Genomic DNA, 27,321 nt, shown 5'->3' on the forward strand with positions numbered 1-27,321 from the left:
ACACACATATATATACACACACATATATATACAGACACATATATATACACACACATATACACACACACATATACACACACATATACACACACATACACACACACATACACACACATATAGACACACATATACACACATATATACACACATATATACACACATATATACACACATATATACACATATACACACACATATATACACACATATACACACACATATACACACACATATATACACACATATATACACATATATACACACACATATACACACATATACACACACATATATACACACATATATATACACACACATATATACACACACATATATATACACACACATATATATACACACACACATATACACACACACTATATATATATGATTGTGTTTGTTGTTGCAGTTGCAGAGATGAAAAAGAAATCTGTGTCTTTAAATGAGGAGGGGCTGCGTAAGGAGGCTTGGGCAGCAAAAAGGCTAATATGCTGTGGAAGAGAAGGAGTTTAATCTAATTTAGTTGGAGGGTGTCTGTCTGCGGTGTTGTTTTTTGGAGTGTGGGAATAGAGGCGGGAAGCTGCCCCCTTGAATGGTCCCTCCTGAGCCAGGAGCAGTGGGGAGCCAGTCGACGCCAGCGATCCAAAGCCCGGCCTTGAAAGAGGATTAAATCAATGCTCTGATTTGCAATTCACACTAATGCACCCCGTGGAACCTTTGGTAATATTTCAAACCACATTTCAAGGGAAGTGGCCTTAAAATAGCTGCCTAAATTGTGCTGGAGCCACACTGGACACCCCACTCATCCACTTTAGGATGGGGGTGCTTCGGGGTTCATTTCTCACCTTCCCCCAAACCTCCACATCTCACAGCCAGTGTTTTTAGGCGGAATTAAAACTTTTGCGCCTGTTGAATTCGCTGCAACTCGCATGGCCTTTCTGGTGGTACAAACTGTGTTTTCTTTGCTAAGTATCACTTCAGATCACTAAAGGTATTTTCCCTGGAGAAAAAGACGGGGGCACGCCACGGGGAGCATGCCTACTTGATCAGAAAACATAATTTTTTGTGCATGTTTTATATCTGATAAGTTTCTGCAGAAACTTGATCCTAGATGAGGTCAGAGAAAACAAGGCCTATTCACATCAGACTTCCCTGCATGTGAAGCAATTATTGGTAAATAGATCAGTTTTCATTCTCATACTTGAAGGTAGAATTGGAAATGTCCCGGACTAAATACAAACACTGACGACACGAGAAGACGAGAGAAGAAACACAAGAATCACTTACGTGGATCCTCACACTTGAATGTACCAAGAGAGATGATTCAAGCAGCAGCTACCAAAAGGCGTTACGACAGCCTGAACCACTTTTTATCTCAGCACGATTTTATTTCTGTTTATGAGCTTTCTTCCTATGCCACGAGTTTCCTCTTGCAATTAGCTTGTAACATGCTAAGCTTATGGTTTAATTTCTTTCTATTGCTGAAAGACTCAGTACTTTTTTATCTTAAAGAGATTATTTGGGTTTTCTCTAATCCCATTTCAGAAAACCTCGCACAGTGCTTATAATTTCCATTGACTATTACATAATAAGAAAAGATACAACTTTGATTTTTAGCAATCTCCGTGTCAAAGTACTTTTATACTTTTGACTTTGTGAGTTTAAATGGAATGAAACTGGGCCTCTCTTTCAATTCCCCTCCACCTCCAAAAAATATTTAGTTCTTGTTCAAAACACTGCCTGACTCCTGAAATATTCTCTCTCAAAAACCTCATACTTTCCCTGGTGAACGTTTGCAAGAACTTGAAGGCAGATAATGTTTACTGATAGCTTTCCGATAGACAGATATTTTTAGGTGGTTGGGGGTAAAAACATATTCCTTGTCTCTGCACGTTATGTGAAATCATGTTTAATTATAAAGTTTCATTAAAAACCTTTGCTCAAAATTTTAGAAGCCTAATAAGATTTCCATTAATTTAAACATATCACTATTCCCACGACGGCTCCAAAGCTTTCTTTTCCCTCTTTCATCCATGGTTAAATATGTAAATAAAATGTCTAAAGTCATTCTTCAAAGAAGACAAAAGAAAAAAGAGCTGAGGGAAAGACAGCCATAAAATTCCTCCCAATTCTCCATAACATTTGCCAGAGGGGGGTCGGTTGCCAGCCAGGGCTGAGCAGCGGGGGACCCCGGCTGCTCCTTAGACTCACACATCTCAAATCCCACACACAGGAAAAAAAATAAAATAAAATATCTTTTCAGCTGGGGCCATCAAAAGAGCCTTTTCATTTATTAGTTACAGACTTATCTTCCAGTTGCTGATTTCTCAGAACCCTCATTTCTCTATAATAAAGTCTATTTGTTGGTTTCCATCTCAGCTGGACAGGGCGAAGCACTTCTGCAGACATTTTTATAAAAAACGAGAGAAAAAGGCAATCTGAAGTGGTTATAGCTAAAATAATGGGCCTGAACGTGGCTGAATTAAAACAGCACAGAAAAGATCAATTAGGAGGCACTTTCTCAAATAGCTCACACCCAGCTCCCGGCGTTTGGCTCTCACTCTTGCACTAAATATTTCTAATCGTTGCTGAGGGAGAGACACAAAAAGGAAAAGAAGGAAAATAGGGCCCAGGAAGGACCTTTGCCAGGAAAATTCTAGAAAAGCCAAGTGATTTCCGCTGAATTAATTTTAATTTAAAGGTCCTGAAAAATTACTCACTAGACAAACAACAACAACAACAACAACAACAAAACACTATCATAATAAAAATGGCAGTCTTTCAAAAATAAAATCATGCAACTTTTCACTTGGGAAATAACACAGTTGAAGGTGGTGTTCTAACTGCCCGGAGTTTCTACCTTCTTTTTCACTTTCTCCCTCACCCCGACTTCCTCCAGCACCTCCTAGTGAGACCCAGGGCACCCAGGGACAGCGACCCAGGGGTGGGTGCCTGAACCTGCCTATTAATTCTGGGATTCTGGGCGCTCAAATGTCTGTTGAACGGATGAATGAATGAGTGGAAAGGTGAGATTTCCCCAAGTTTCTTACCGATGTAAAAATTGTAGGGCTTGTTTTAATTAAAAGCCAATACTCTCCGAGGAAGTGGCCCCCTCCTGCACGGCGTGCAGAAAGCTGGTCAGTGAGGGGGGTTCCTGGCGGGCCCCATCTCCTTCCCGGGCGCTTCCTAGGGAGACCTTGCCCCGTGCGCAGCGTCCCCACCGCGGGGGCCCGTGCAGCCGCCCCCCACGCCGGGTGGAGCGCCGCCAACGCGGGAAGCCCCAGCACTGCCTCCAATGATGTCCGCACACTCCACCCTGCTCCCTGGAATTATCCTCAAACGGGCAGGGGGCAAGCGAGGCCGGTGGACGCGGGACTCGCTCCTCTGACCTCTCCCCGGCCCCCCGGGAGGTAGCGGGAGATTGCACACGCGATCCTGCGAGTTTCCGAACTTTGGAAGATCGTGACCCGGAGAGACCCTGGGAGGAGAGGGCCGGCCACCTCCGAGGGGTGCTGTTTTTTTAAGGGTCAATCAACCCAGGACGCTACGGGAAGCACCTGGCGCATCCTTGGGAACAGTGGGGCTTGGCGGTGGGCGCCCACCGCGAACGCCCTGGGCGGGGGAAGGGAATGGGGGGGGGACGTCGTGTCCTAAGTGACCCCGTCACAGACCCGCCCCAGTCCGAGGGAGGGTGAGCTCAGAGGACCTGCCCAGGACGCTCCTTCTCCACTTTCCAGGAAAACCGAGCGGCGTGCGCGCCTCCGTGTCCTCGCGGGAGCTGGGGGTCCCCGGGCAGGCGCTGACGCGCTCCTCCCACGACCCACTCCATCCCACCCTACTCCGGGTCCTCCTGCGGGGCTGCAGCCAAGGAGGGCGCTGGCCGGGCACATCACTCGCCAAATCACATAAATACCCCACGAGCGAATGACTTCCTATAATAAATAAACTCAGCCGCCAAGAAGGCATCTCCAGCCTTGCTGGCGCGAGGCCCCGGCTCTGCGGCTTCGGAGGGGGCGGGGGTCACCGCGGTACAAACCAAGCCCGCACTTCCCGCGGGGTGGGAGGCGGTGTTCAAAGTCCCGGGACGCTTCCCGCCCCTCCCCCTTCCCGCCTTCTTAGAGGAGACCTCGGATGAGCGGCCCTAAAATCCGGATTCTCAGAGCCCCTCCCCCTCCCCTTAGCTCGTCTCTTTGAAATTTCAAAGAAAATCCCTCCTCGGAGCCCGGAGCCCGGAGCCCGGGGCTGGTAGCACCTCCCCAGCCTCGGGAAGATGCGGGCAGGTTTACAAGCAAGGGCCTACTTTATGGCCCAGGCTATAAAACGCAAATCCCACCTCCCTTTGAAAGCGCCCTCCGCCCGGGACTCACCATAAAAGGAAGAGAAGATGCACCCCGCTCCCCTCGCCGCGGACCACCCCCCAACCCCTTCTCCCGCCAGTCCGCGAACTTCCCGTAACCTCGGGGTGCCGGAGACCATCCCGGGGACCGCCGGGAAAGGGGGCGCCGGCGGAGAGGATAGCGAGAGGCAAAGTCGGAGGCCAGGCAGAGAGAGGGCGAGGAGAGGCGGGCGGGACTGCCGGGGAGGGTCGCAGCGCGCAGAGCCCCGCGCGCCAGGCGGGCTGTCCCGGGGCTGGCCGGCGACGCGGGCGGGACTAGGCGCTGCGCCCCCCGCAGGCTGGGCTGCAGGCCGGGGGGGATCGGCCCCCGCGGGGCCCGGGAGCCCGCGGCGGGGCGGCGGGGAGGAGGCTGCCCCGGGCCGCTGCGCTTTCTCATGCAAAGCAGCGGAGGGGCGGGGCGCGCGGCCCGGGGGCGGGGTCTGTCAGCGCTCGGCTTTTCTGCCCCCCTTTGCCTTTTTGCGAGTCTTCTCATCCCGGGACGCAAACCTCGAAACAGCTGCCGGCTGGTCCCGGCCGAGGCCGGCGCAGGGAGGGAGGAGCCGCCCGGGCTGTGGGGGCGCCGCGAGCTGGCCCGGCCTCGGTGTGCCCGCGCCGCCAGCCCGCTCCAGACGCGCCACCTGGGCGCTCCAAGAAGAGGCCGAAGTTTGCCGCGGCCGTGAGTTGGAGCTCGCGCCGGGCCGCTGCGCCGGGAGCTCCGGGGGCTTCCCTCGCTTCCCGGTATTGTTTGCAAACTTTGCTGCTCTCCGCCGCGGCCCCCAACTCGGCGGACGCCGGGCGCGGAGAGCCGAGCCGGGGGCGCTGTGCGCAGCGCTCGGGCCAGGCCGGGCGGGCATGGGCGGGGGCCCGAGCAGGGGTGGAGAGCCGGGGCCAGCAGCAGCCCGTGCCCGGGAGCGGCGGCGCTGAGGGGCGCGGAGCTCCCCGCGAGGACACGTCCAACGCCAGCATGCAGCGCCCGGGCCCCCGCCTGTGGCTGGTCCTGCAGGTGATGGGCTCGTGCGCCGCCATCAGCTCCATGGACATGGAGCGCCCGGGCGACGGCAAATGCCAGCCCATCGAGATCCCGATGTGCAAGGACATCGGCTACAACATGACTCGTATGCCCAACCTGATGGGCCACGAGAACCAGCGCGAGGCAGCCATCCAATTGCACGAGTTCGCGCCGCTGGTGGAGTACGGCTGCCACGGCCACCTCCGCTTCTTCCTGTGCTCGCTGTACGCGCCGATGTGCACCGAGCAGGTCTCCACCCCCATCCCCGCCTGCCGGGTCATGTGCGAGCAGGCCCGGCTCAAGTGCTCCCCGATTATGGAGCAGTTCAACTTCAAGTGGCCCGACTCCCTGGACTGCCGGAAACTCCCCAACAAGAACGACCCCAACTATCTGTGCATGGAGGCGCCCAACAACGGCTCGGACGAGCCCACCCGGGGCTCGGGCCTGTTCCCGCCGCTGTTCCGGCCGCAGCGGCCCCACAGCGCGCAGGAGCACCCGCTGAAGGACGGGGGCCCCGGGCGCGGCGGCTGCGACAACCCGGGCAAGTTCCACCACGTGGAGAAGAGCGCGTCGTGCGCGCCGCTCTGCACGCCCGGCGTGGACGTGTACTGGAGCCGCGAGGACAAGCGCTTCGCCGTGGTCTGGCTGGCCATCTGGGCGGTGCTGTGCTTCTTCTCCAGCGCCTTCACCGTGCTCACCTTCCTCATCGACCCGGCCCGCTTCCGCTACCCCGAGCGCCCCATCATCTTCCTCTCCATGTGCTACTGCGTCTACTCCGTGGGCTACCTCATCCGCCTCTTCGCCGGCGCCGAGAGCATCGCCTGCGACCGGGACAGCGGCCAGCTCTATGTCATCCAGGAGGGACTGGAGAGCACCGGCTGCACGCTGGTCTTCCTGGTCCTCTACTACTTCGGCATGGCCAGCTCGCTGTGGTGGGTGGTGCTCACGCTCACCTGGTTCCTGGCCGCCGGCAAGAAGTGGGGCCACGAGGCCATCGAAGCCAACAGCAGCTACTTCCACCTGGCAGCCTGGGCCATCCCGGCGGTGAAGACCATCCTGATCCTGGTCATGCGCAGGGTGGCGGGGGACGAGCTCACCGGGGTCTGCTACGTGGGCAGCATGGACGTCAACGCGCTCACCGGCTTCGTGCTCATTCCCCTGGCCTGCTACCTGGTCATCGGCACGTCCTTCATCCTCTCGGGCTTCGTGGCCCTGTTCCACATCCGGAGGGTGATGAAGACGGGCGGCGAGAACACGGACAAGCTGGAGAAGCTCATGGTGCGTATCGGGCTCTTCTCCGTGCTGTACACCGTGCCGGCCACCTGTGTGATCGCCTGCTACTTTTACGAACGCCTCAACATGGATTACTGGAAGATCCTGGCGGCGCAGCACAAGTGCAAAATGAACAACCAGACTAAAACGCTGGACTGCCTGATGGCCGCCTCCATCCCCGCCGTGGAGATCTTCATGGTGAAGATCTTTATGCTGCTGGTGGTGGGGATCACCAGCGGGATGTGGATTTGGACCTCCAAGACTCTGCAGTCCTGGCAGCAGGTGTGCAGCCGTAGGTTAAAGAAGAAGAGCCGGAGAAAACCGGCCAGTGTGATCACCAGCGGTGGGATTTACAAAAAAGCCCAGCATCCCCAGAAAACTCACCACGGGAAATATGAGATCCCTGCCCAGCCGCCCACCTGCGTGTGAACAGGGCTGGAGGGAAAGGCACAGGGGCGCCCGGAGCTAAGATGTGGTGCTTTTCTTGGTTGTTTTTTTTCTTTCTTCTTCTTCTTTTTTTTTTTTTTTTATAAAAGCAAAAGAGAAATACATAAAAAAGTGTTTACCCTGAAATTCAGGATGCTGTGATACACTGAAAGGAAAAATGTACTTAAAGGGTTTTGTTTTGTTTTGTTTTGTTTTTCCAGCGAAGGGAAGCTCCTCCAGTGAAGTAGCCTCTTGTGTAACTAATTTGTGGTAAAGTAGTTGATTCAGCCCTCAGAAGAAAACTTTTGTTTAGAGCCCTCCGTAAATATACATCTGTGTATTTGAGTTGGCTTTGCTACCCATTTACAAATAAGAGGACAGATAACTGCTTTGCAAATTCAAGAGCCTCCCCTGGGTTAACAAATGAGCCATCCCCAGGGCCCACCCCCAGGAAGGCCACAGTGCTGGGCGGCATCCCTGCAGAGGAAAGACACGACCCGGGGCCCGCCTCACACCCCAGTGGATTTGGAGTCGCTTAAAATAGACTCCGGCCTTCACCAATAGTTTCTCTACAAGACAGAAACCTCCATCAAACCTCACATTTGTGAACTCAAATAATGTGCAATACATTTTTTTCTCTTTCCTTGAAAATAAAAAGAGAAACAAGTATTTTGCTGTATATAAAGACAACAAAAGAAATCTCCTAACAAAAGAACTAAGAGGCCCAGCCCTCAGAAACCCTTCAGTGCTACATTTTGTGGCTTTTTAATGGAAACCAAGCCAATGTTATAGACGTTTGGACTGATTTGTGGAAAGGAGGGGGGAAGAGGGAGAAGGATCATTCAAAAGTTACCCAAAGGGCTTATTGACTCTTTCTATTGTTAAACAAATGATTTCCACAAACAGATCAGGAAGCACTAGGTTGGCAGAGACACTTTGTCTAGTGTATTCTCTTCACAGTGCCAGGAAAGAGTGGTTTCTGCGTGTGTATATTTGTAATATATGATATTTTTCATGCTCCACTATTTTATTAAAAATAAAATATGTTCTTTAGTTTGCTGCTAGTCCCTGGTTCATGGTGAGGTTTCCCTTCTCTGTGTGTGGAGAGACTACAGGACACTTTCTCCCTTTGCTTTTTAAGCAAATTCTGGGGGTGTGCTTCTAGCCAGAGAGTACTGGTTATCTGTATAAAATTGCAGATCAGAGGATTCCAAGATTGGAAGAATCATTCACTTGTGAGTTTCTGAGGAACTGCAGGCAGGCAATGTGTGAAGTTGGAAGTCGTTTCTGTGACTGTTGGTAGCTAGACATGAGGGCTTAGTTGTAGACACACATCACCAAGGAGAGCCTCACCACTAAGCGTGGACCCACTCATGAGCCTGGATTAGCCAGTTTTAATATATTCAGAGAGTAGAGCCAACCGATTAGGAGAATTAAATCATCTGTATTCAATTGACCTGCTAGGCTCAAATGGTACCTAGACAGAGCTGTATACATCAGCCCAAAGTGTGCTGGCTTTGCAGTGACTCTGAACTATGAAGACATTTACAAAACAGATTATAGACCTGGACGGGATAAAATACCTGCTAAGGGTGGTGAATCCTTAAGAGGAAGTTAAGCAGCTTTGGAACTTCATGGTACTTGGTTCTTCTCCAGGGTTTGCTGTTAGAACTGGGTAGCTGTAAAGAACTGCCCCAGGTCTGCTGGTCAAAGGCACAGCTACACTCAAGTTCCAGCCAGAAGGAAGCAAGGGCACAGTGCAGTCCTACTGTGGTGAGGACTCTATTAATATAAAGCAAGCCAAGCTGCCCCTGGGGCCATGCTTTTGTCCAGCTCCAAGTTAAACAAGGAGCTCTGGAAAACTCGGAGCATGGATGACACGCTTACCAACGAGCAGGAGAGCCTGGAGCTAGTGCAGTCTGTTTTCTGAAGAGGGTGTTCAGAACTTCAGCCTGGTAAACATAAGATCACCCATCAACACTAGGGCTGGAAACAGGCTTACATTGGCTTTGAGGGGCTACTGCACTTGGCCGTGAATATTTGCAGGGCACAGGAGCAGGCAGATTGGTGGTTTGGGATCAAGTCTGACAAACGGAGGAAACACCAGCTAGGTAGGCAAAGTAAAAGAATGCAAGATCCCAAAGAGTGTTCAGTGCATTAAAAAAGAAGGCAGAAAAGCTTCAGAAATGCCCCCAAATAAAATTTCTTTGTTGATTGTTTTTGCCTAGTCCCCCAAAAGACTGCATAGAAATATTGATGTCTCTGTGCATGTATGGGTATAGCGTTTCCTTTCTGTCACTCTTAGGGAAAATGAAAATAACATATTTGGAATAGAACTTTCAAAAAGTCCAGAAGGGTAACATTGTCCGGATGCTGCTGTGAGCCACAAGGCTAGATATAACACAAAGACATTTGGTTCTAAAATTCCTGGACTACAGCAGCTTCAGACCTGCCCATGCTCAGGTGTGTAGGCTCGAAAATGTGGTCCCAAGGAAAGTCATATTCAACAACATACCTAAGAGCCTTTGTTGTTAGTTATCCCTGAATGTGTCTCACTGTGGATCCATCCCAGAAATGACTGATCTTGTTTACGAATGTGAAGGGATTGTGACATGTGGCTGGGTTGGGCGCAGCTGGGTGAGTTTAACAGTGAGCAGTGCAAGGAGCAGCTGTAGAGCTTCCAAGCAAAATGCTCCAAGGTCTTCCTCTCCCTCTCTCTCTCTCTTCCTCTTTCTCTCTCTCTCTCTCTCTCTCTCTCTCTCTCTCTGCTAAGCTAAAATCTGACCCTTCCTCACATACAGACAGTGTGTTTTAGGATAAGCATCAAGGCCTTAAGTCAGAAAGCTGGGAAAAAAAAGAAAAGAAAGAAGGGAGGGAGAGAGGGAGGGAGGGAGGAAAGAAGCAAGGAGAAAGAAAGACAGGCAAACATCACTAGTGAAGGAAGGAAGGAAAGAAAGAAGGAAAGAAAGACAGGCAAACACATCACTAGTGAAGGAAGGAAGGAAGGAGAAAGGCAAACACATCACTAGTGAAGGAAGGAACGAAGAAAGAAAAAGAAAAGAAAGAAGAAAAGAAAGAAAGAAAGGCAAACACATATCACTAGTCCTTAGATTCTCTTTAGCTCAGTACAGGGTTTCCAAAGGAATTGTTGACAGCATTAATTTGGAGATTTCTCAGCATCTGTACCCCACGGCCTTAGTTTTAGAAAAATGGCAACCTGTTGTGCATGGCAGTGGTGGAGTCATAGAAGAAGCCCAAAGAAGTAGATTGTCCAAGATCTACATCCATTCATCCCTCCCTTCCTTCCTCCAGCCTCCAGCCAATCACCACCCACCACATGCTAAGGCCGAGAAACAGAACTGGCACCTGGTCTGTGGTTTTGCAGTGGACAGGAGAGACCTGCATGGCACATCTTATATGCGCCTCTGTGAGGCATCAGGGCAGGAGGCCCAAAAGTAGATGTATTTCCACGGGGCCCCTAAATGCATACAAGGCAGAAGATTCAGCCTATGTGAGGTCATAGAAAGGGGAAGCTGCAGGGTCATATAGAAGGCAAGAGAAGTTATCAACAGAGCATCAAAACACTCCATCGGGACCCGGACTGGGTCTGGCTCATGATCCCCTATGTAAGCCCACACCTTGCAGAGGGCTTTGGACGTAAGAATGACTAGAATAATAGCAATGGCTGTGATAATAGTAATCGTAGCAGCACAGCCTTGAGACCACTTGCTGTGTGCTGAACAGGTTGCTGGGACTATCTCAGTGAATCCTCAACGCATTCAGGGAGGTACTGTCATCAGCCCCACTTTACATGTGAAGACCCTGACACAGAGAGGTTAAGTAAATTCCCAGGGTCACATGACAACTAAAAGACCCAGAACAGGAACTGGGTGGTCTGATAACAGATCTGGAACCCCCAATTCAGTAAGCAATTGTTGAATGAATGAATGAATGAACAATAGCTGACCACTTTACATGCATTAATTCAATCCTCTGACAAACTTTGGTGGTACTGCTCTCATGCTCATAATATTACAGACGAGGAATTTGGAGCACAGAGAAGTTGTGTCACTTACCCAAGGTCACACAGGCAGCAAGCAGAGAGTCTGGCATGCAAACTTGGGCTGTGGGACTCCAGACCTGCACCTCTGACCACGAGGCTTTCCCACGTCTCTGGTTTCTCAGGACTTGACTAAATCATTTCATCTTCACAGCAGCACCACTGCACCTTTATTCCAAGCAGAAGGGGAACAAGGTTGCATGGCAAAGAGCAAAAGCCACTTGGCCAGTGTGGGGGAGCCCAAGGGAGGAGGCCGCGGCAACCTGCATTTTTGCAGCAGTCACGAGGGTGCTAGCAGTGGGGCTAGGGGGAAGCAGGTGGATGGAGAGGTCCTTAGAAGGTAGAACCAGGATTAGGTTTTATGCAGAGAGGGAGCAAGAAGGAATGGTCAGGGAGGACCACACCGTTTCTGACTTTGGTGGCAAAGTGACATTCATCAAGACAGGAGAAAACCAACGGAGGACAGGCAGTGTGATGGGAAGCGAAGATGAGTGCAGTGTGGATTATTTGCCATCGAGGTGTCTGTAGAGAATTTGGGATGAGGTCATGGTCACAGGCGGGTGTTTGAAATGGTGAGAGCTGGAGCTGTGGTTAACCTCAGGAAGCAAGTGGGTCTCTCCAGGGACAGAGGAGGGAGGAGGGCAGACCTCAGGGCCAGGTGAACAAAGAGGAGGTTGCAAGGGGAGCTGTGACTGGGAGCACCCCCTTAACCACTTGGGCGCTGGGTGCCCATTTTTACTATAAGAGGATTGGCAGAGGAGATTATGCAAATGGCCTTATCCAACGTCAAAATACGTGATCCAGATAGCGCTAAGGGGGAATGCAGCAAGGGTCTTACAGGAGTGACTTAGGAGGATCCACTCCTGCCCGTGATAACTCAGCCTCTGTATCTTTAACTTAACCCTTGGGCTACCCGAGCAAAATTAAAATCAGCTCCAAGAGCTCATAGTTTTAAATTCTCCACTAGCATCTTTGGGGATGCTGTTTCAAGACAGAGAAACAGAAGAGAAAAATCAAGAAGTATTCCTGAGGCCATAGATATTATCCTGCATTCTAGATTATTTTCTCAGAAGGAGGAGAAAGAAATACAGAAAATGATAACAGATTGGAGGGCAAACTGGCATCTTACACTTACAGGATGTGCAGATATAAACATCGTTTAGGACTGAACTATATCTTGCCTTCTCTATGAGCCGGTTTTTAGTTTGACTCAACCACTTACACATTGCTTCACCTTGAGCAAGATACCAGAACTTTCCTGCCTCTGTTTCTTCATCTGTAAAATGGGCATGATAATGGTACCTATCTCACTGGACTGTCACTCACAAATAGCTCATGCGTATTGAACAAGTATTACATGCTCGATTGCTTTAAGTTCTCTGTGTTTATTAATTCATCTATTCCTCACAACAGCCTTAGGAGAGATGGTATGAGATTAAATAAAACCATTTGTGTGAAGTACTTGGAAGGCTGCTTGGCGCAGAGCAAATGCTCAATAAAGTGATCTATTTTTATATTTTTTGTCCCTCCCCCCAAAGAAAGTTAAATCCTGTAAGCTAATGAGTAGGGCTCTTTAAAGAAAATGAGTTTTTTCTTACAGAAACACTTTTTGCAATACTGTGTTCAGGTTCCACAGAAAACCCACTGATCTTTCAAGTTTAAAAGGCAGGCACAGAGCCTCTACAGCAGTGAAAAATATTCTCTGTCTTTCCCTTTGAACACAATAACATCACAGCTGACTTCCCAGGAAATCAGACCTCATGCACGGACACCTCTATACGCAAATGGATAAAGATGGCTGTAATATGGAAATGCAGAAAAACGGTCAGACTTCAGGGAAGCTCGCGAAACATGCGCAGGCAGCATAGTGTGGGGTGTTTTTTAATGTTTTATTAAGAGTGTGAAGGCCAAGCTGGAGGGAGGAGGGAAGGAGACGTTTGAAATCTGAAAGAATAAGTTTCAGCTGCCGAGGTGAGCTGTCGTAATTGGGGACACTCCTAGGAAAATGACACTGTTGGATCCCACACAATGTCCGCAGCCCATCCGGACTTCCCCAAAGTCAGTGCCTGTCGCTTTGTTATTCTAAGACTTTCTGAATGTTTCTGTTTTTATATACATTGTTTGGTACCAGGCTGCCCTCCAGGGGCCTTTGGTTTATAGGAAGGGATTCATAACAGCAACCCTTGCCACACGCCCATCTCCTTCCCAGATGCTGGGGGCTTCAGGGGTTCTGTAGATGGGATGGGATGTTCCCAGGTGGTCTCTTGCAACAGATGTCCTCAAAGGATGCAATTTGTGGCATTTTAGGGAATATTTGCACTTAAAAAAAACATCTAAAACCTATCCTAACAATGTTTTAAGTATTTTAGGCAGAACTACAAAGTGATCGACCTTGACATGATGAATCAACACCCATTTTCCAAGGGGGCGATGGTGATCGGGAGCTGCAGGTGCTGACTTTGATCAGAATTGACAAGCTCATGGGGTGGTGCAGCTCTCTCCCCACCCCAGCCCTCCCCATTCCACCCCTGCCCCCAGGGCAGCAGCACCTGTTTACCTCCCGTGCTCTCCCTGCACTATTTTCGCCTCTCATAAAACACTTGGATGTTGTTGGCTCTGAATAAGATCATTCATTTGTGAACTGCCTCTCTTCCTGCAGCTCATCTGAAACAGTCTTATTGAATTTGGGTCAATATCACCTCGGTTTCTTTGGATTCCAGGATCACAGCAGAAGGCTCAAATTTGAACTAAACTCAGAAGCATTTTAGGTCAGCAAAACTTTTTTTTTTCCCAAGAGACTTTAAGTATTAGGAATCTAAGTGCCACCTTACTTTTCCACACATGGCACAGGGTAAAGAGAACATGAGACAGCCATGAAGAAGTTGTGATTCTGATTTGCTATCATGATGACTCAGGTCTAAGGAGACAGAACAAAAGCAATGAGAACAAGAGAACAAGGCCAATTGTAACATTTGACATTCTTCCATGGCAGTCATGATTGTAACCATTTTCAATTAAAAAAAAACCAACACAATACTACAGCAATGTTCTGAGCTGAATCTTATCTCTTGAGTAAACAGAGGGCCTCAGAGCAAAAAACCATGCAATAGAAAGGAGGCATCAAAAGAAGTTGGAAATGTAGTATTTTTATTTTTAACTCACCTCTACCTTCTAAAAGCTTTATTCTTTCCAAGACAAAAAGCTTCACACATGTCCCAGGGGATGAGCCAAGAAAAAAAAAAATCAGGTAAAATAATCCCTCTGGGTCAGGGGTGTGCATGTCACTCGGTCTGGTCAGTGAGATGTGAGGGGAGCTTTCCTAGTGAGACAAAAAAAAAATGAGGGTGTGCGTGTGGGAGTGAAGGAAGGTTCTGAAAAAAGATTTTGCTTCATGATAAAAAAAAATGATGAGGAAACCTGTCCTTTTCTTCTGCACACAACGTGGTGTGTGAGAATCACATATGGAGCTATTGCAACCATTTTGTGATCACGAGGCAGTACGCCCAACACCAAAGCCAAAATTCTGAGATGGCAGGTAAGCAAGATAGAGCCAGCCTCGTGAGCACTCATTAAGCGACTGCACCCCCAGGATTCTTGTTATGCCAAGTAGCCAACACTGCCTGGATCCCCTGAGAGTTGCAGGTTGGGTGTTCTGTGCCTTTTAGGAAAATACACCTGATATAGCAAATGAGTCCCAGGTGTCTCAAACCCTACTGTGCACACAAATCACTGGGGTTCTTGCTAAAAGGCAGCTCCTGATTCCTCAGGTCTGGGTGGGACCCCAAATTCTGCATTTGTAATAAGTTCCCAGGTGATGTCGATGCTTCTGGTTCTCCTGACCCCTTTGAGTGAAGAATCTATTTGGCCACCCACCAGAAGTTCAGAACGACCCCACTTACTCCTGGCTGTAATTATATGAACACATCTTGGGCATCACCTCCTGGGTGTCCTGTAGTGGACTAGCTGTCAATTAAAACAATTTCTTATGTTGAGTTAAAATTTGCTTCCTTGTAACTATTTTCTATTATTATCTCTACTTTTGCCACATAGAGCTTCACAGAGCAAGCCTACTTCTTTTTCCATGGGAAAGCACCTTCTGTATGGGAACTTATCACAAATGCAGAATTTGGGGTCCCACCCAGACCTACTGAATCAGGAGCTGCCTTTTAGCAAGAGCCCCAGTGATTTGTGTGCAGAGTAGGGTTCCAGATGCCCAGGACTAATTTGCTATATCAGGTATATTTTCCTAAGAGGCACAGAACACCCAACCTGCCAACTCTCAGGGGATCCAGTGAGTAATATGTGCTCCCTGGATCTTTCTTTTTATTCTTAAAACTGTTGCCCAAATAACTTGGTTTCATCTTGCTGGCTGTCCCCTGAATGTGTTTACCATGGTCTCAATTCTTGTCAAGGAAGAATGTGCCCAAGTAAAGACAAATCTCCAGGAAGCATCTAACAAGGAGTGAGATCATTAGACACCCAGCAAATGTTATACAAGATAATGGGACACTAAAAGCATTTTTACTAAAACCAGGGACAAAACAAGGCTATCTACGATTACTGGTCACTACCCGGAACATGATTAACCCTGAAGTCCGAGAAGAGGAAAGAAAAAGGAAGGTAAAACCATTGGAAACTGTCATTATTTGCAGCTGTTGTCATTGAAAAGTGACTTAGCTGGAAATAGAATTGATGAGATTTTCATAAGGAGACCAGGACAAAACATAGCTACAAAAATCAATAGCATGCCCATGCACCAGCAGGAACCAGTTGAAAATATGAAGAAAATTTAAGATCACTTATGCAATGCCTACAACAAGCACAAACTATCTAGAAATTAGCGTAGGGGGTGTGCAAGCCTTTTGGAAGACAATGTGAAGATGTTACTGAAGAGCATAAATAATTGGCTCAAATAATTGGAAGCTCATGGCATGTGCCTGTAAATATGTCAATTATCCCCAAGTTAATTCCTAAACATAATGCAATTGCAACTTTAAAATATGTATTTCTGTGGAACTCCACAAGATGATATTAAATCCATAAAATTTGAGCAGTAGTCAACGAAAAAACCCTGGAACAGGGATAAGAAAGGACATAATCTATCAGTGAAGTACACTGTGAGTCTGCAGAAACAGACAGCATGGGCCAAGTGTTAAAACAAACAAAATAATGGAACAAAATAGGAAATCCAGAAAGAGTCTCAAGTGCATTTCAAATAAATAAGAAAGAATGGATTATGCAGTCAACACTGTTGAGGCTTAGTTTAGATGTGGGGAAAGTAATATTCCATCCCCACCTCACGCCTTTCACCAAAATACATGTTGGATTGATAAAACATTTAAACATAAAAATAATACAGTAATTAGGGGAAAATGTTATCTAAAATTTTCATTCAATAGAAAGAAATTACAGGTAAACATTTTTTATAAACTTACCAGGAAAATGTCTTCTTAGCATGACATCAAAGCTAAAGCCATTTTTTAAAAATCATAATTCCACTACATAAAAATGTAAAATTCTATAATGTAAGAAATCAGTTAATTAAAAAAAATTGCAAAATCTCCATAAACAAAATTAAAAGACAAAAACTTGTGTTTCTTGTCTGGGTCTATGAGTAGGCAATTCCAATTAGAAGAAATGCTAGTGACCCATAAACCTGTGGAAAGTTATTTAAGCTCACTTCTAATAATCCAAGGGTGCGTGTATAAAAAAATGATTATTTGTGCCTAACAGGTTTGCCCTTTTTTTTTCTTTGAGACAGAGTCTCTCTCTGTTGCCCAGGCTGGAGTGCAGTGGCATGATCTCGGCTCACTGCAACCTCTGCCTCCCCAGTTTAAGCAATTCTCCTGCCTCAGCCTCCCAAGTAGCTGGGATTACAGGCGTCCACCATCATGCCCGTCTAATTTGTTTGTATTTTCAGTAGAGACAGGGTTTCACCATGTTGGCCAGGCTGCTTTTGAACTCCTGAGCTCAAGTGATCCGCCCACTTCGGCCTCCCAAAGTGCGAGGATTACAGGTGTGAGCCACCGCGCCTGGCCAGCTTGGTACTTTTTTTTTTTTTAAAGCGGATAATACCTGGATTTTGCTCAGGCATGGAGAAATGGACTCCCTGTATCACAGAGTGGAACCATAAAGTAGCTCACCCTTTCTGGAGAACAAGTGTAATGTGTACCTAGTGCCGTTTGCAGTATACATGTCCTTTGACCCAGCAATTCCACTTCCAAATAAATGTTGTATTGAAAATTGGGAACAGTCTAAATATATACCGGTAAGCTGACTATTCAAGCCAATTATGGAAAATCCTTAAAATAGAGTAACATGTAGTCATTAAAGTAATTACGTAGAACCGTGTCATTAACATGGGAAAATGGCCACACGGCACTGCTAAGCAGGCTGATCTTCAGACAGGACGGACCAGGGCAGCCCTTCCAGATTGTTTTGTCTGGTGTGTTTTTGAATTTGTCCACACCCCTATGCCAAATCAGTTGTTAAACATTTCAAATATTGCCCTGTTGTTACTACACAAAGCAAGTTATATAATTCCTAAATAAGACAAGCCTGGGCAACACAGGGAGACCCTGTCTCAAAAAATAAAAAGAAAGAAAAGGAAGACAGGAGGGAAAGGAAGGGGAGGGGTGGGGAGCAGAGGGAAGGGAAGGGGATGGGGAAGCAAAGGAAGGCCGGGTGCAGTGGCTTTCACCTGTAATCCCAGCACTCTGGGAGGCTGAGTGGGCAGATAACTTGGGGTCAGGAGTTTGAGACCAGCCTGACCAACATGGTGAAACCCCGTATCCACTAAAAATACAAAAATTAGCTGGGCATGGTGGTGGGCACCTGTAATCCCAGTTATTCAGGAAGCTGAGGCAAGAGAATTGCTTGAACCCAGAAGGCAGAGGTTGCAGTGAGCTGAGATCACACCATTGTACTCCAGCCTGGGCGACAGAGTGAGACTTCATCTCAAAAAAAAAAAAAAAAAAAGAAAGGAAGGCTGGCAGACTTTGCAGTATCTGCTTATTCCGGAGCAAGTGTTAAAATGGTGTCTGTTTCATGAGTGGGCATGTGCAGGTTGCCATCCTAATATTAATTTCACCCCGTTTCTCTTTGGGGATCCATGCAGCTGAGGCAATGCAGTCCCCACACTGTCTCCACTGACTCACTTCCTTGAGATATCCACAAAGGTGGGCACTGACGGAAACCAACCCAATCAGTGTGAGGCTCAGGCATGGGTGGGCACAGACACTCTCTCTTCCTCTGTGTCATGCAGCACAGGACGTCTGGTTCAAAGGGCCTCTGCCATGTTTACTATTTCAAGGGCCCCCGATCCCAGGAGAAGGTCAACACTTGGAGTGGGGCTATTTTCAGAAACTCCGACACTAAGCCATGGTGACATGACACACCTCGAATCAAACAGTGCCTGGATAAAATCTCTCCTGTGCTTTTCAGTCCATAAATTACTTTTTAGAGACAGTTCCGTGGGGTTTTCTCTTACTTGCAACCAACTGAGACAGGAATATAATTGTCACAAAAGCAGCTGCCTCACTAGGCAGGAGACCAGCCAGGGGAGGGGAGTGGATTCACTCAGGGTGTTCGGGTTCTTTGTTATTCCACAGTGAAACACCTCAAAACTTCGGTTCTTAAAATGACTCTTTTATTCATATTCAGCTCACAATTTGGCAAGTCAGGAATGTTGTCAGGAATTGGCTGGGTCATTTGTCTCTGGCCACCTTGGCAATGGCTGGGGTGGCTGGGGCTGGAGGATACACTTCTGCTTTTCATTTCACTCATGAACTTGGCCTCTTGCTGCCCCCTTGGTCTCTCTTTTCCCCCAAACCCCACATGGTGTCCCCTCCTCTTGGGCCCCCTCACCTGGCTGTGGCTTGGGCTTCCTCACAGCATGGCTGGCTCAGAGTAGTTAAACTTATGTTTTATTTTATTTTACTATTATTATACTTTAAGTTTTAGGGTACATGTGCACCATGTGCAGGTTTGTTACTTATGTATACATGTGCCATGTTGGTGTGCTGCACCCATTAACTCATCAAGAGCAGTTAAACTTCTTACATGGCAATTGGCTCTGCCCAGAGAGAGCATTCTTTAAGAGAAAGAAAATGGGGCTGGCCAGGGCACTCCCTCTGCCATGCTGGTTTTTTTTTTTTTTCTTTCTTTCTTTCTTTATGAGACAGGGTCTTGCTCAGTTGTCCAGGGTACAGTGCTGTGGTGTGATCAGAGCTCACCGACTCCCGGGCTCAAGTGATCCTGCCAACTCATCCTCCTGAGTAGCTGGGACCATAGGTGTGTGCCACCATGCCTGGCTAATGTTTAATTTTTTTTGTAGAGAAGGGACCTCCCTATGTTGCCCAGGCTGGTCTCAAACTCCTGGACTCAAACGATCCCTTGCCTCAGTCTCCCAAAGTGGTGCAATTACAGGCATGAGCCACTGCACCAGGCAGCCCCAACCTCCCAGGCTCAGGGATCCTCCCAGCTTAGCCTCCCGAGTAGCTGTGACTACAAGCATGTGCCACCGTACCCAACTGATTTTTAAAATTTTTTGTAGAGATGGGGTCTTGAACTCCTGGGCTCAAGCCATCCTCCCTCCTCGGCCTCCCAAAGTGCTGGCATTACCACCATGCTCTTTTGACAAAGCAGTCACGTAGCCCGCCTAACTTCAAGGAGAGGGAAGTGAGTCCCTGCCTCTCAATCAGAGAAGGGGATAGGACCCTGTGGCCTTTCTTACCACCCGGGACAGGGTGCCCCTAAATCCACAAAGAGAAAGAGCGGAAACGGCCTCCTTTCATCTCCTGCCCCGGACGCCCCATCTTTTGTTTTCTCATAAAATGGCAACAGAAGTTGATTCTAGGTAGAATAATTAACTCCTTCCTGCCACAGTGATCCCGTCCCTGCCTTTTGCGGCACGCTGATTTTTAACCAGAGGAACTTCTCCTTGAAAGAGGCTGCTGTACTGCAATTTTGTCAAATGTGCTGACAGTTTGGGAGCCGCTGGAGGACTCCGGATCTGGTCTCCAGGCCGACGAGGGACACTTTTTGTGGGCTGAGTTTGTTTACTCCTGGAAAAACCTGGCTTCCTGTTTCTAAGGGGGAACAGGTTTAAAAGGCCTCATAAAAAAGGCTCTAAGGCCCCTTCACATCAAATGGCTCTTCCACAGTAACATTTGATGAGTTAAGTGTAAAGGAATCAGAAACATAAGGATTAAATTTCCTTGCAGATACACATAGGTTATAAATTAGGGGGGGAAGAATCATGTCAAAACATGTTTTGGCATTTTGCCAAGACTGAAAAGATTTGAAAAACGGTTTTGAGATGGTAGATGTAACTGTGTTCTCTCTCAGCCCATCCTTCCCAGTTTGTAAGATTTATTTATTTTTCAGTAAACGTCAGAAGAATTGTAGACGCGCGTGGAGGGAAGTGGTTCTAATTCAAGTTACTGAGATGTTAAAGGTTTATTCCTGAGAGATGGTCCTGGATGGGGACATTCAGCATTCTTGTTTTGTGTTGGTTTTAATTGAGATTTCAAAGAAAGGCCCGTAGCTTTTATAGCTTTCAGTATGTTTCTTATTTAGATTAAGGGCCCAGGAAGCACAGGGCTCGTTAAGTTCAGTGGTCTATCCGAGGATGGCTGCCTGGCCTTTCTCTCACCTGTTTTCAAGAGATTTATGCATCTGCAGGCTTTACATTTCATCATGGATGGAGCAGATTCTCTGCTTCAGCAGATGGACAAAGAAGTTGAAGCTCCGATACTTAGGAGGTATACAGAAGTAAAACCAGAGACGTGGGGATTTCAGCTTGAGAGGATATTTCTGGAGAAATATTTCACGATCTAGGACTGCAAAGATATAAACACACTTTTTTTTTTTAAGATTTTCATTTAGGAAACCTTCACGAATCTAAGACTTGTTAAAAATGGGTCCAGCAGCCGGGCACGGTGGCTCATGCCTGTAATCCCAGCACTTTGGGAGGCCGAGGTGGGCGGATCACGAGGTCAGGAGTTCAAGACCAGCCTGTCCAACATGGTGAAACCCCGTCTCTACTAAAAATACAAAAATTAGCCGGGCGTGGTGGCAGGTGCTTGTAATCCCAGCTACTCGGGAGGCTGAGGCACTGAGGCAGGAGAATCACTTGAACCCGGGAGACGAAGGTTGCAGTGAGCCGAGATTGCACCACTGCACTCCAGCCTGGGCGAAAGAGCGAAACTCCACCTCAAAAAACAAAAAAGGGTCCAGCGATGCTGTCGAGACTGGAGTTTTTGTGTACACCTGTGCAGCTGACCCACATAATTTCTTGAGTCACTTAAAAAAGACGGCGAGTTCTGAGCCAACTGAAGAGCACAAGGGACACCACAGGGGCCACCCAGAGACCTGGATTTCCCAGCTTTAAAAAATAAAATTGACCACAGGAATGTTTTCCGAGGCAACACCACCTACTAATTATGTTGTAGCTCCACCTGTGATCAGCAGAGACAAGAAAGACTGGTCACCAGGACATGAAAAACAGCAAAAACCTGTCCCTCCTGGCCACCGTTGACCGAGGAGCAGGCCTGCAAGATGTGTGGGGTGAGTGCACGGTTCCTAGAAATACCTTTCAGTTCCTGCTGACCAGGGCACAGGTGCAGCTCCGAGCACAGCCGAGTGCACTCAAGTGGCAGCAACAATTTAGCATCACCTGGATGTCTCTGTCCACGTTCGGTGTTGTGGGTGTAGAAGGAGGTGGAGGAAGCACACAGGAAGAGGAGGTTCGTGCATCCACCGGCGGCCCATCCTCAGCACTGGGTAGGTCCGAGAGGGGCTTCAGTGTAGGTCTTTCTCCCGTTGTCTCTTCCAATCCCCTCTCTTCCTCTCTGCCCCCAGAAGGCTGACCCCACACACCACATGTCTCAGGGCCCCCTGACCTCTGGATTGGGTCCAGTTTGGCCAACGGAGTGGTACCAGCAAGGGAGACTGGAGGACGGGGAGAGAGTGAGCTTCCAGGGCACGGGTTCCGCCCTGTCCCTCCTGGCCAGGCCTAGGGTGGGGGCCGTCCCTTCCCTGCAGCTTCAGCTGCTGCGGGCTGTGGCTCCTCCATCGAGGCTGCAGCTCTCCGGAGCAGGCTTCTGCTGCCCAGCTCCTCCTGGGCCCCATCAGACTGGTTCCATTGCAGCGACACCCACTTGGCTGTTCTCTCTGGGCCTCGCCATTCACTTATGTTTCTCTTAACTCTACCCACACTGTATGAGACAGGGTTCTCTAGAGGGCCAGAACTAATGGAATAGATATATAGATAAAGGGGAGTTTATTAAGTATTAACTCGCACGATCACAAGGTCCCCCAATAGGCCATCTGCAGGCTGAGGAGCAAGGAGAGCCAGTCCCAGTCCAAGTCCAGTTCAAGGGATCATCCAGGAAGCATCCAGCACGGGAGAAAGGTGTAGGCTGGGAGGCTAGGCCGGTCTCTCTTCTCACATTTTTCTGCCTGCTTATATTTGAGCTGAGCAGGCAGCAGATTAGATCGTGCCCACCCAGATTGAGGGCGGGTCTGCCTTTCCCGGCCCACTGACTCAAATGTGAATCTCCTTTGGCAACAGCCTCACAGACACACCCAGGATCAATACTTTGTATCCTTCAATCCAATCAAGTTGACACTCAGTATTAACCATCACACACACCTTGATCAAGAGTCCCTCTCTTAAGGCCTTTCCAGGGAAACCATCTGTCTTAGGGAGCTCATGCTGCTCCAGTAAAATACCATGGGCTAGGTGACTTCACCAACAGACCTTTCCTGCTCCCAGTTCTGGAGGCAGCACAGGATAAATCATACAAGATCAAGGTGCCAATTCAGTTCCTCATCAGGGCTCCATCCCTGGAGTGTACACGGCAGCCTCCTTACTGTCTATCTTCGGCGTGTGTGGGTGAAGTGTCAGGCACTTTCCTCTTCCCATCCCATCATGGGGCCCCCACTCTCCTGGCCTCATCTCACCCCAGTCACTCCCCCAAAGCCCTCACCTGCTAATACCATCACATGGGTGGCCAGGCCTTCAACACATGAATTCTGGGGGGACACAGCCCATCTGCCCTCTGAGAGCCACCCGTCTCCTGCAGGAAACCCAATAGACCATCTTCTCACATCAACTTAAGCTATTTAACTCATTCCCACAGATATTTATTGCATACTGCTAGGCATGGGGGAAAAGCAAACAAACAACTCTTACCACTATAAGTCTATGAAAGCTTATCAGGCATTTAATACATAAGATCTCCTTCCATCCCCACAAAAATATTGTTATTCCAGTTTTCCAGGAAGGAGAAATGAGGGTTAAAGAAAAAGTAGGGAAAAGAAAGGATGCTTGCACAGTCAAGGCCACCAATCAGGAGCAAAACAGTTATTAATCTTCAGGTTGATTTTTCTTTAAATAATTCATTGAGGTGAAATTCACACCACATAAAGTTAAACATTTAAAGTGTATCACTCGGTGACATGTAGAACATTCACAGTGCGTGCAACTACCACTTCTCTGCAGTTCTAAAACATCGTCACTCCAAGGTAAACCCTCCACCCAGTAATGAGTCACTTGCCATTCTTCCCTCCCCTGGCCCCTGGCAATCACTCTGCTTTCTGTCTCTCCGGGTTTGCCTCTTCTGGACAGCTCGTAGAAATGGAATCACACAGTGTGTGGCCTTTTGTGTTGGCATCTTTCACTCAGCATGATGTTTCTTGAGGTTCATCCATGTTGCAGAGTCAGTCAGAGCTTCATTCCTTTTCATGACCGAATAATATTCCTTCATATGGACAGATCATACTTTGTGTTTTATGCATCCGTGGATGGACATTTGGGCTGTCTTCACCTTCCAGCTGTTGTGAACTGTTCTACTGTGGCATGTGTACACGTATTGGTTTGAACATCTGTTTTCAATTTTCAGGGTATAGACCTATGGATAAAATTGCTGGTTTATATAGTAATTCTATTTTTAACTTTTTGAAGAACCACCAAACTGTTTTCCACAGCAACAGAACCATTTTTACATTCCTACCAGCCATGTACAAAGGTTTTGGTTGATGTTTTTAATAGCTTTCCTGAGCTATAATTCACATACCATACATTTATCCATAGAAGGTGTGCAATTTCATGGCTTTTGGTATGTTTACAGAATTATGCAATCATCACCACCATCAATCTTAGATCATTCATAGCACCCTAGAAAGAAAACCATGGCTTTCACAGTCGGCCCCCACACACCCCTCCTCAGTCCTAGGCAAACACAAATCTAATTTCTGTCTATAGATTTTTCTATTCTGGACATCATCTCATGTAAATCATACAGTGTGGGGTCCTTCATCACTGACTTCTTTCACTTAAGAGAATGTGTCAGCATTCATTCATGCAGCAGATAAATCCATACTTTCCTTTTCATGGCTGCATAATATTTCATTGTGGGGATTGACCGTGTTTTGTTTACCCATTCATCCTCTGATGGACACTTGGATTATTTCAATTTTTGGGCCATTGTGAATAATGCTGCTATGAGCATTTGTGTACTTCTTCTGTGTGGGACATGTGTTTTCCTCTCTTTTAAGGTTGATTTTTCATTCCGTTGGATAGTAGGTTCGTTTGATGTAGAGAATAGACAGTTCTGTGTGGAGAATTTCCAAAATGTCATGGACCAGTGGGAAAGATTTTTTTTTCCTTTGTAACAGATTGGCCATAGTAGAAAATCATGCTTTTCTACCTCAGCTGAGCATTTTCTGCTTCTGTGGGTCATTCCAGTCCCATCTGATTGACAATCCCATTTCCCAGTGGGTCCTCCTCCCCCAGGCCAAGCTCCACCCAGCCCCCCTCATTCTTCCCTGAAGACCTGGAGGGTCACCTGATGGTCCTTCTCCACTCCATATGGCTCCAAGTTAATGCTTATTCTCACCATCCTTTCACTTCCACTTGTGGCCCCATATCTCCTGCGCGAACCCTTGGACCTATTCTCTCAATCCCAGTCCCTCCTCTGTTTACCACAGCTCATTTTCTTTCCCCAAAAAAACTTAATAAATAAACCCCCTGTAAGCAGTTGAATGAATCGTGCCACCCAATAGGTACATCCAAGTCCTTAATCCTTGGTTCTGTGAATGTGACCTTCCTTATTTGGAAATAGGGCCTTTGTGGATGTAAGTACGTTAAGGATCTTGGGATGTGATCATTCTGGGTTTAGGGTGGGCACTAAATCCATAACTGGAGAAAGGAGAAGGAGATTTGAGACACGGAGATGCAGGGAGAAGACTGTGTGAAGATGGAGGCAGGGATTGGAGTGATGCAGCCATGAGCTGGGGCCACCTGGAGCCACCAGAACCTGAAAGAGGCAGCAAGGACCCTCCCCTAGATCATTTGGAGAGGGCATGACCCTGTGGACACCACGGTTTCAGACTTCTGGTCTCCAGATCTGCTCAAGAATAAATTTCTGCTGTTTGAAACCACCTAGTTTGTGGTGGTTTGTTATGGCAGGAAACTCACACACGTCTCCAAAAGTGTGCTTAGAGAGGGGCTGTTAGAACACAGATTCTCAAGCTGGACAGACTGAGTCTAAATCCCGCCTCCTGCCACCTGCTAGCCGTGTAACCTTGGGCAAGGATGTAACATTTGAGTGGCTCATTGGTAAGAGAAGGACACTATGGCGTCTTGGTCATGGGGCCGAGAGGACCAAGTAGGTCCATAAAAGTGACTGTCAGAGCAGCCCCTGCTGCACACGGCTGCAGCCCCACCTGCAGCTGGGATTCCACCCCTGCCTCCTCCAGCCATGATTTTCTCGTCTGTTCATCATCTCAGCGCAGACCCTTGGTGCCATCTGTAAGCCTACTTCTCCTTCGCTCCTGTCTCCAGGGAATAGGGGTCCCATGTGGTCTGCAATGGCACGCTCGCCGGCTCCCTATCCCACACTGCTCCCGGGCTCTGGCTGATTTTGAGACCCCCCACCAACCACCATCTGGATCCCGAGCCATGGCCTCTGGTCTCCAATGGGTCTGCTTGTCTGCAGGTCTTCTGCTCGGAGCCCTGACACACGCAGTGGAGTTCACACATTCACAGGTTCTGTGCTCCCCTGGTGGGTGGGACCACATTTCTACTGGTTTAAGAGGTGTTCAATCTATGGGCACAATGATCTAGCTGGGGAGTAGCATGGGGCAGGGAAAGAATGAAGAACACTGCCTCCCCCAGCCTCAGGAATTGGTAGGCGAGGTCCTGGGGCCTCGTTCAAACCAAGGCCCAGAGACACATCAGGGGCAGCCACAGGCCTCCCAAGCCTCCCTGCAGTGCCCCGTGGCATCTGGGATGGTCCTGGGTCACCTTTCCCTGTTTTTTCCTCAACCCCCCGAGACAGCAAGTCACTCTAGGCCAAGCGGCTTCTGCTGTGTCCACCGGGTGTAGCTTCCTTCAGAGACACAATAAAGGCTGCACAGAGGCAGGACGTATTAGGGTGTAGAGGACACACTCCCAGAACTGCCACGCTCAGCTCGCCCTGTGCCTCCCGCACGGCAGGTCCTCTGGGGGGCTGAGGAGGGAGTCTCGTCCCATGATATCAAAACAAAACCATGCACAGAATCCTTTTGGCTTTGGGATTTAGGCTATGAAACGCAGGGCATGTCCTGCCATGTGATGGCCTATATTTGTCTCAGATCAGTCACACATTGGCATCTTCCAGAGATGGGGCCCCACCCTCCCCATCCACTCTCCCATCTTAGCTGTCTGCAGTCGTCGGAGGCAGGAGAGACACAGGCTGCTGAAGGGTGGTTGAGGAGCTGGCTCCAGCTGCTCGGCCCTGCCCTGTTGTCTCAGCACAGGTGACCTGCTGCTCATAGGCTAAAGAGCATGAGGATAGCAAGGAGAATGCGCACCAGCATCCTGAAGGCAGAGCCATTTCTCCAATGCAGCCATCTGGGAGGTGAACTTCGTGGTGGAGGACCAGGACGAAACGCGGCCCCTTCCGCTCCCTCCCCACCCTGCCCATCCCTTGAGCTGACTCAGACATTTAGGGGCAAACAGACAGAGACAACTGCACCTGGGTCTGTAATGAAATACTAACTTCAAAAGGCTCAGCAGCTGTTTTCTGGAACTTGGCAGCCTGACTCCAAAGTCCCCTCAGCCCTCAGTCCAGCCTCTTTATTGCCAATGCCTGACACGCTGGCCACAGAGCAAAGTCGAGGTGAACATTT

At 48.4% G+C, this 27,321-nt stretch overlaps 1 protein-coding gene across 1 annotated transcript; it reads left to right on the top strand.

Moving 5' to 3' along the window:
- Window positions 1-4,859: 4,859 nt before the first annotated feature.
- On the top strand, window positions 4,860-8,139 carry FZD10 (frizzled class receptor 10). The gene has a single exon (XM_522560.6). It carries the CDS (start codon window positions 5,340-5,342, stop codon window positions 7,083-7,085), a length of 1,746 nt encoding a protein of 581 aa, XP_522560.5. The 5' UTR covers window positions 4,860-5,339; the 3' UTR covers window positions 7,086-8,139.
- Window positions 8,140-27,321: the final 19,182 nt, after the last annotated feature.

The sequence above is a fragment of the Pan troglodytes genome, chromosome 10 (genome assembly GCF_028858775.2).
Source record: "Pan troglodytes isolate AG18354 chromosome 10, NHGRI_mPanTro3-v2.0_pri, whole genome shotgun sequence".
Lineage (NCBI taxonomy): Eukaryota > Metazoa > Chordata > Mammalia > Primates > Hominidae > Pan > Pan troglodytes.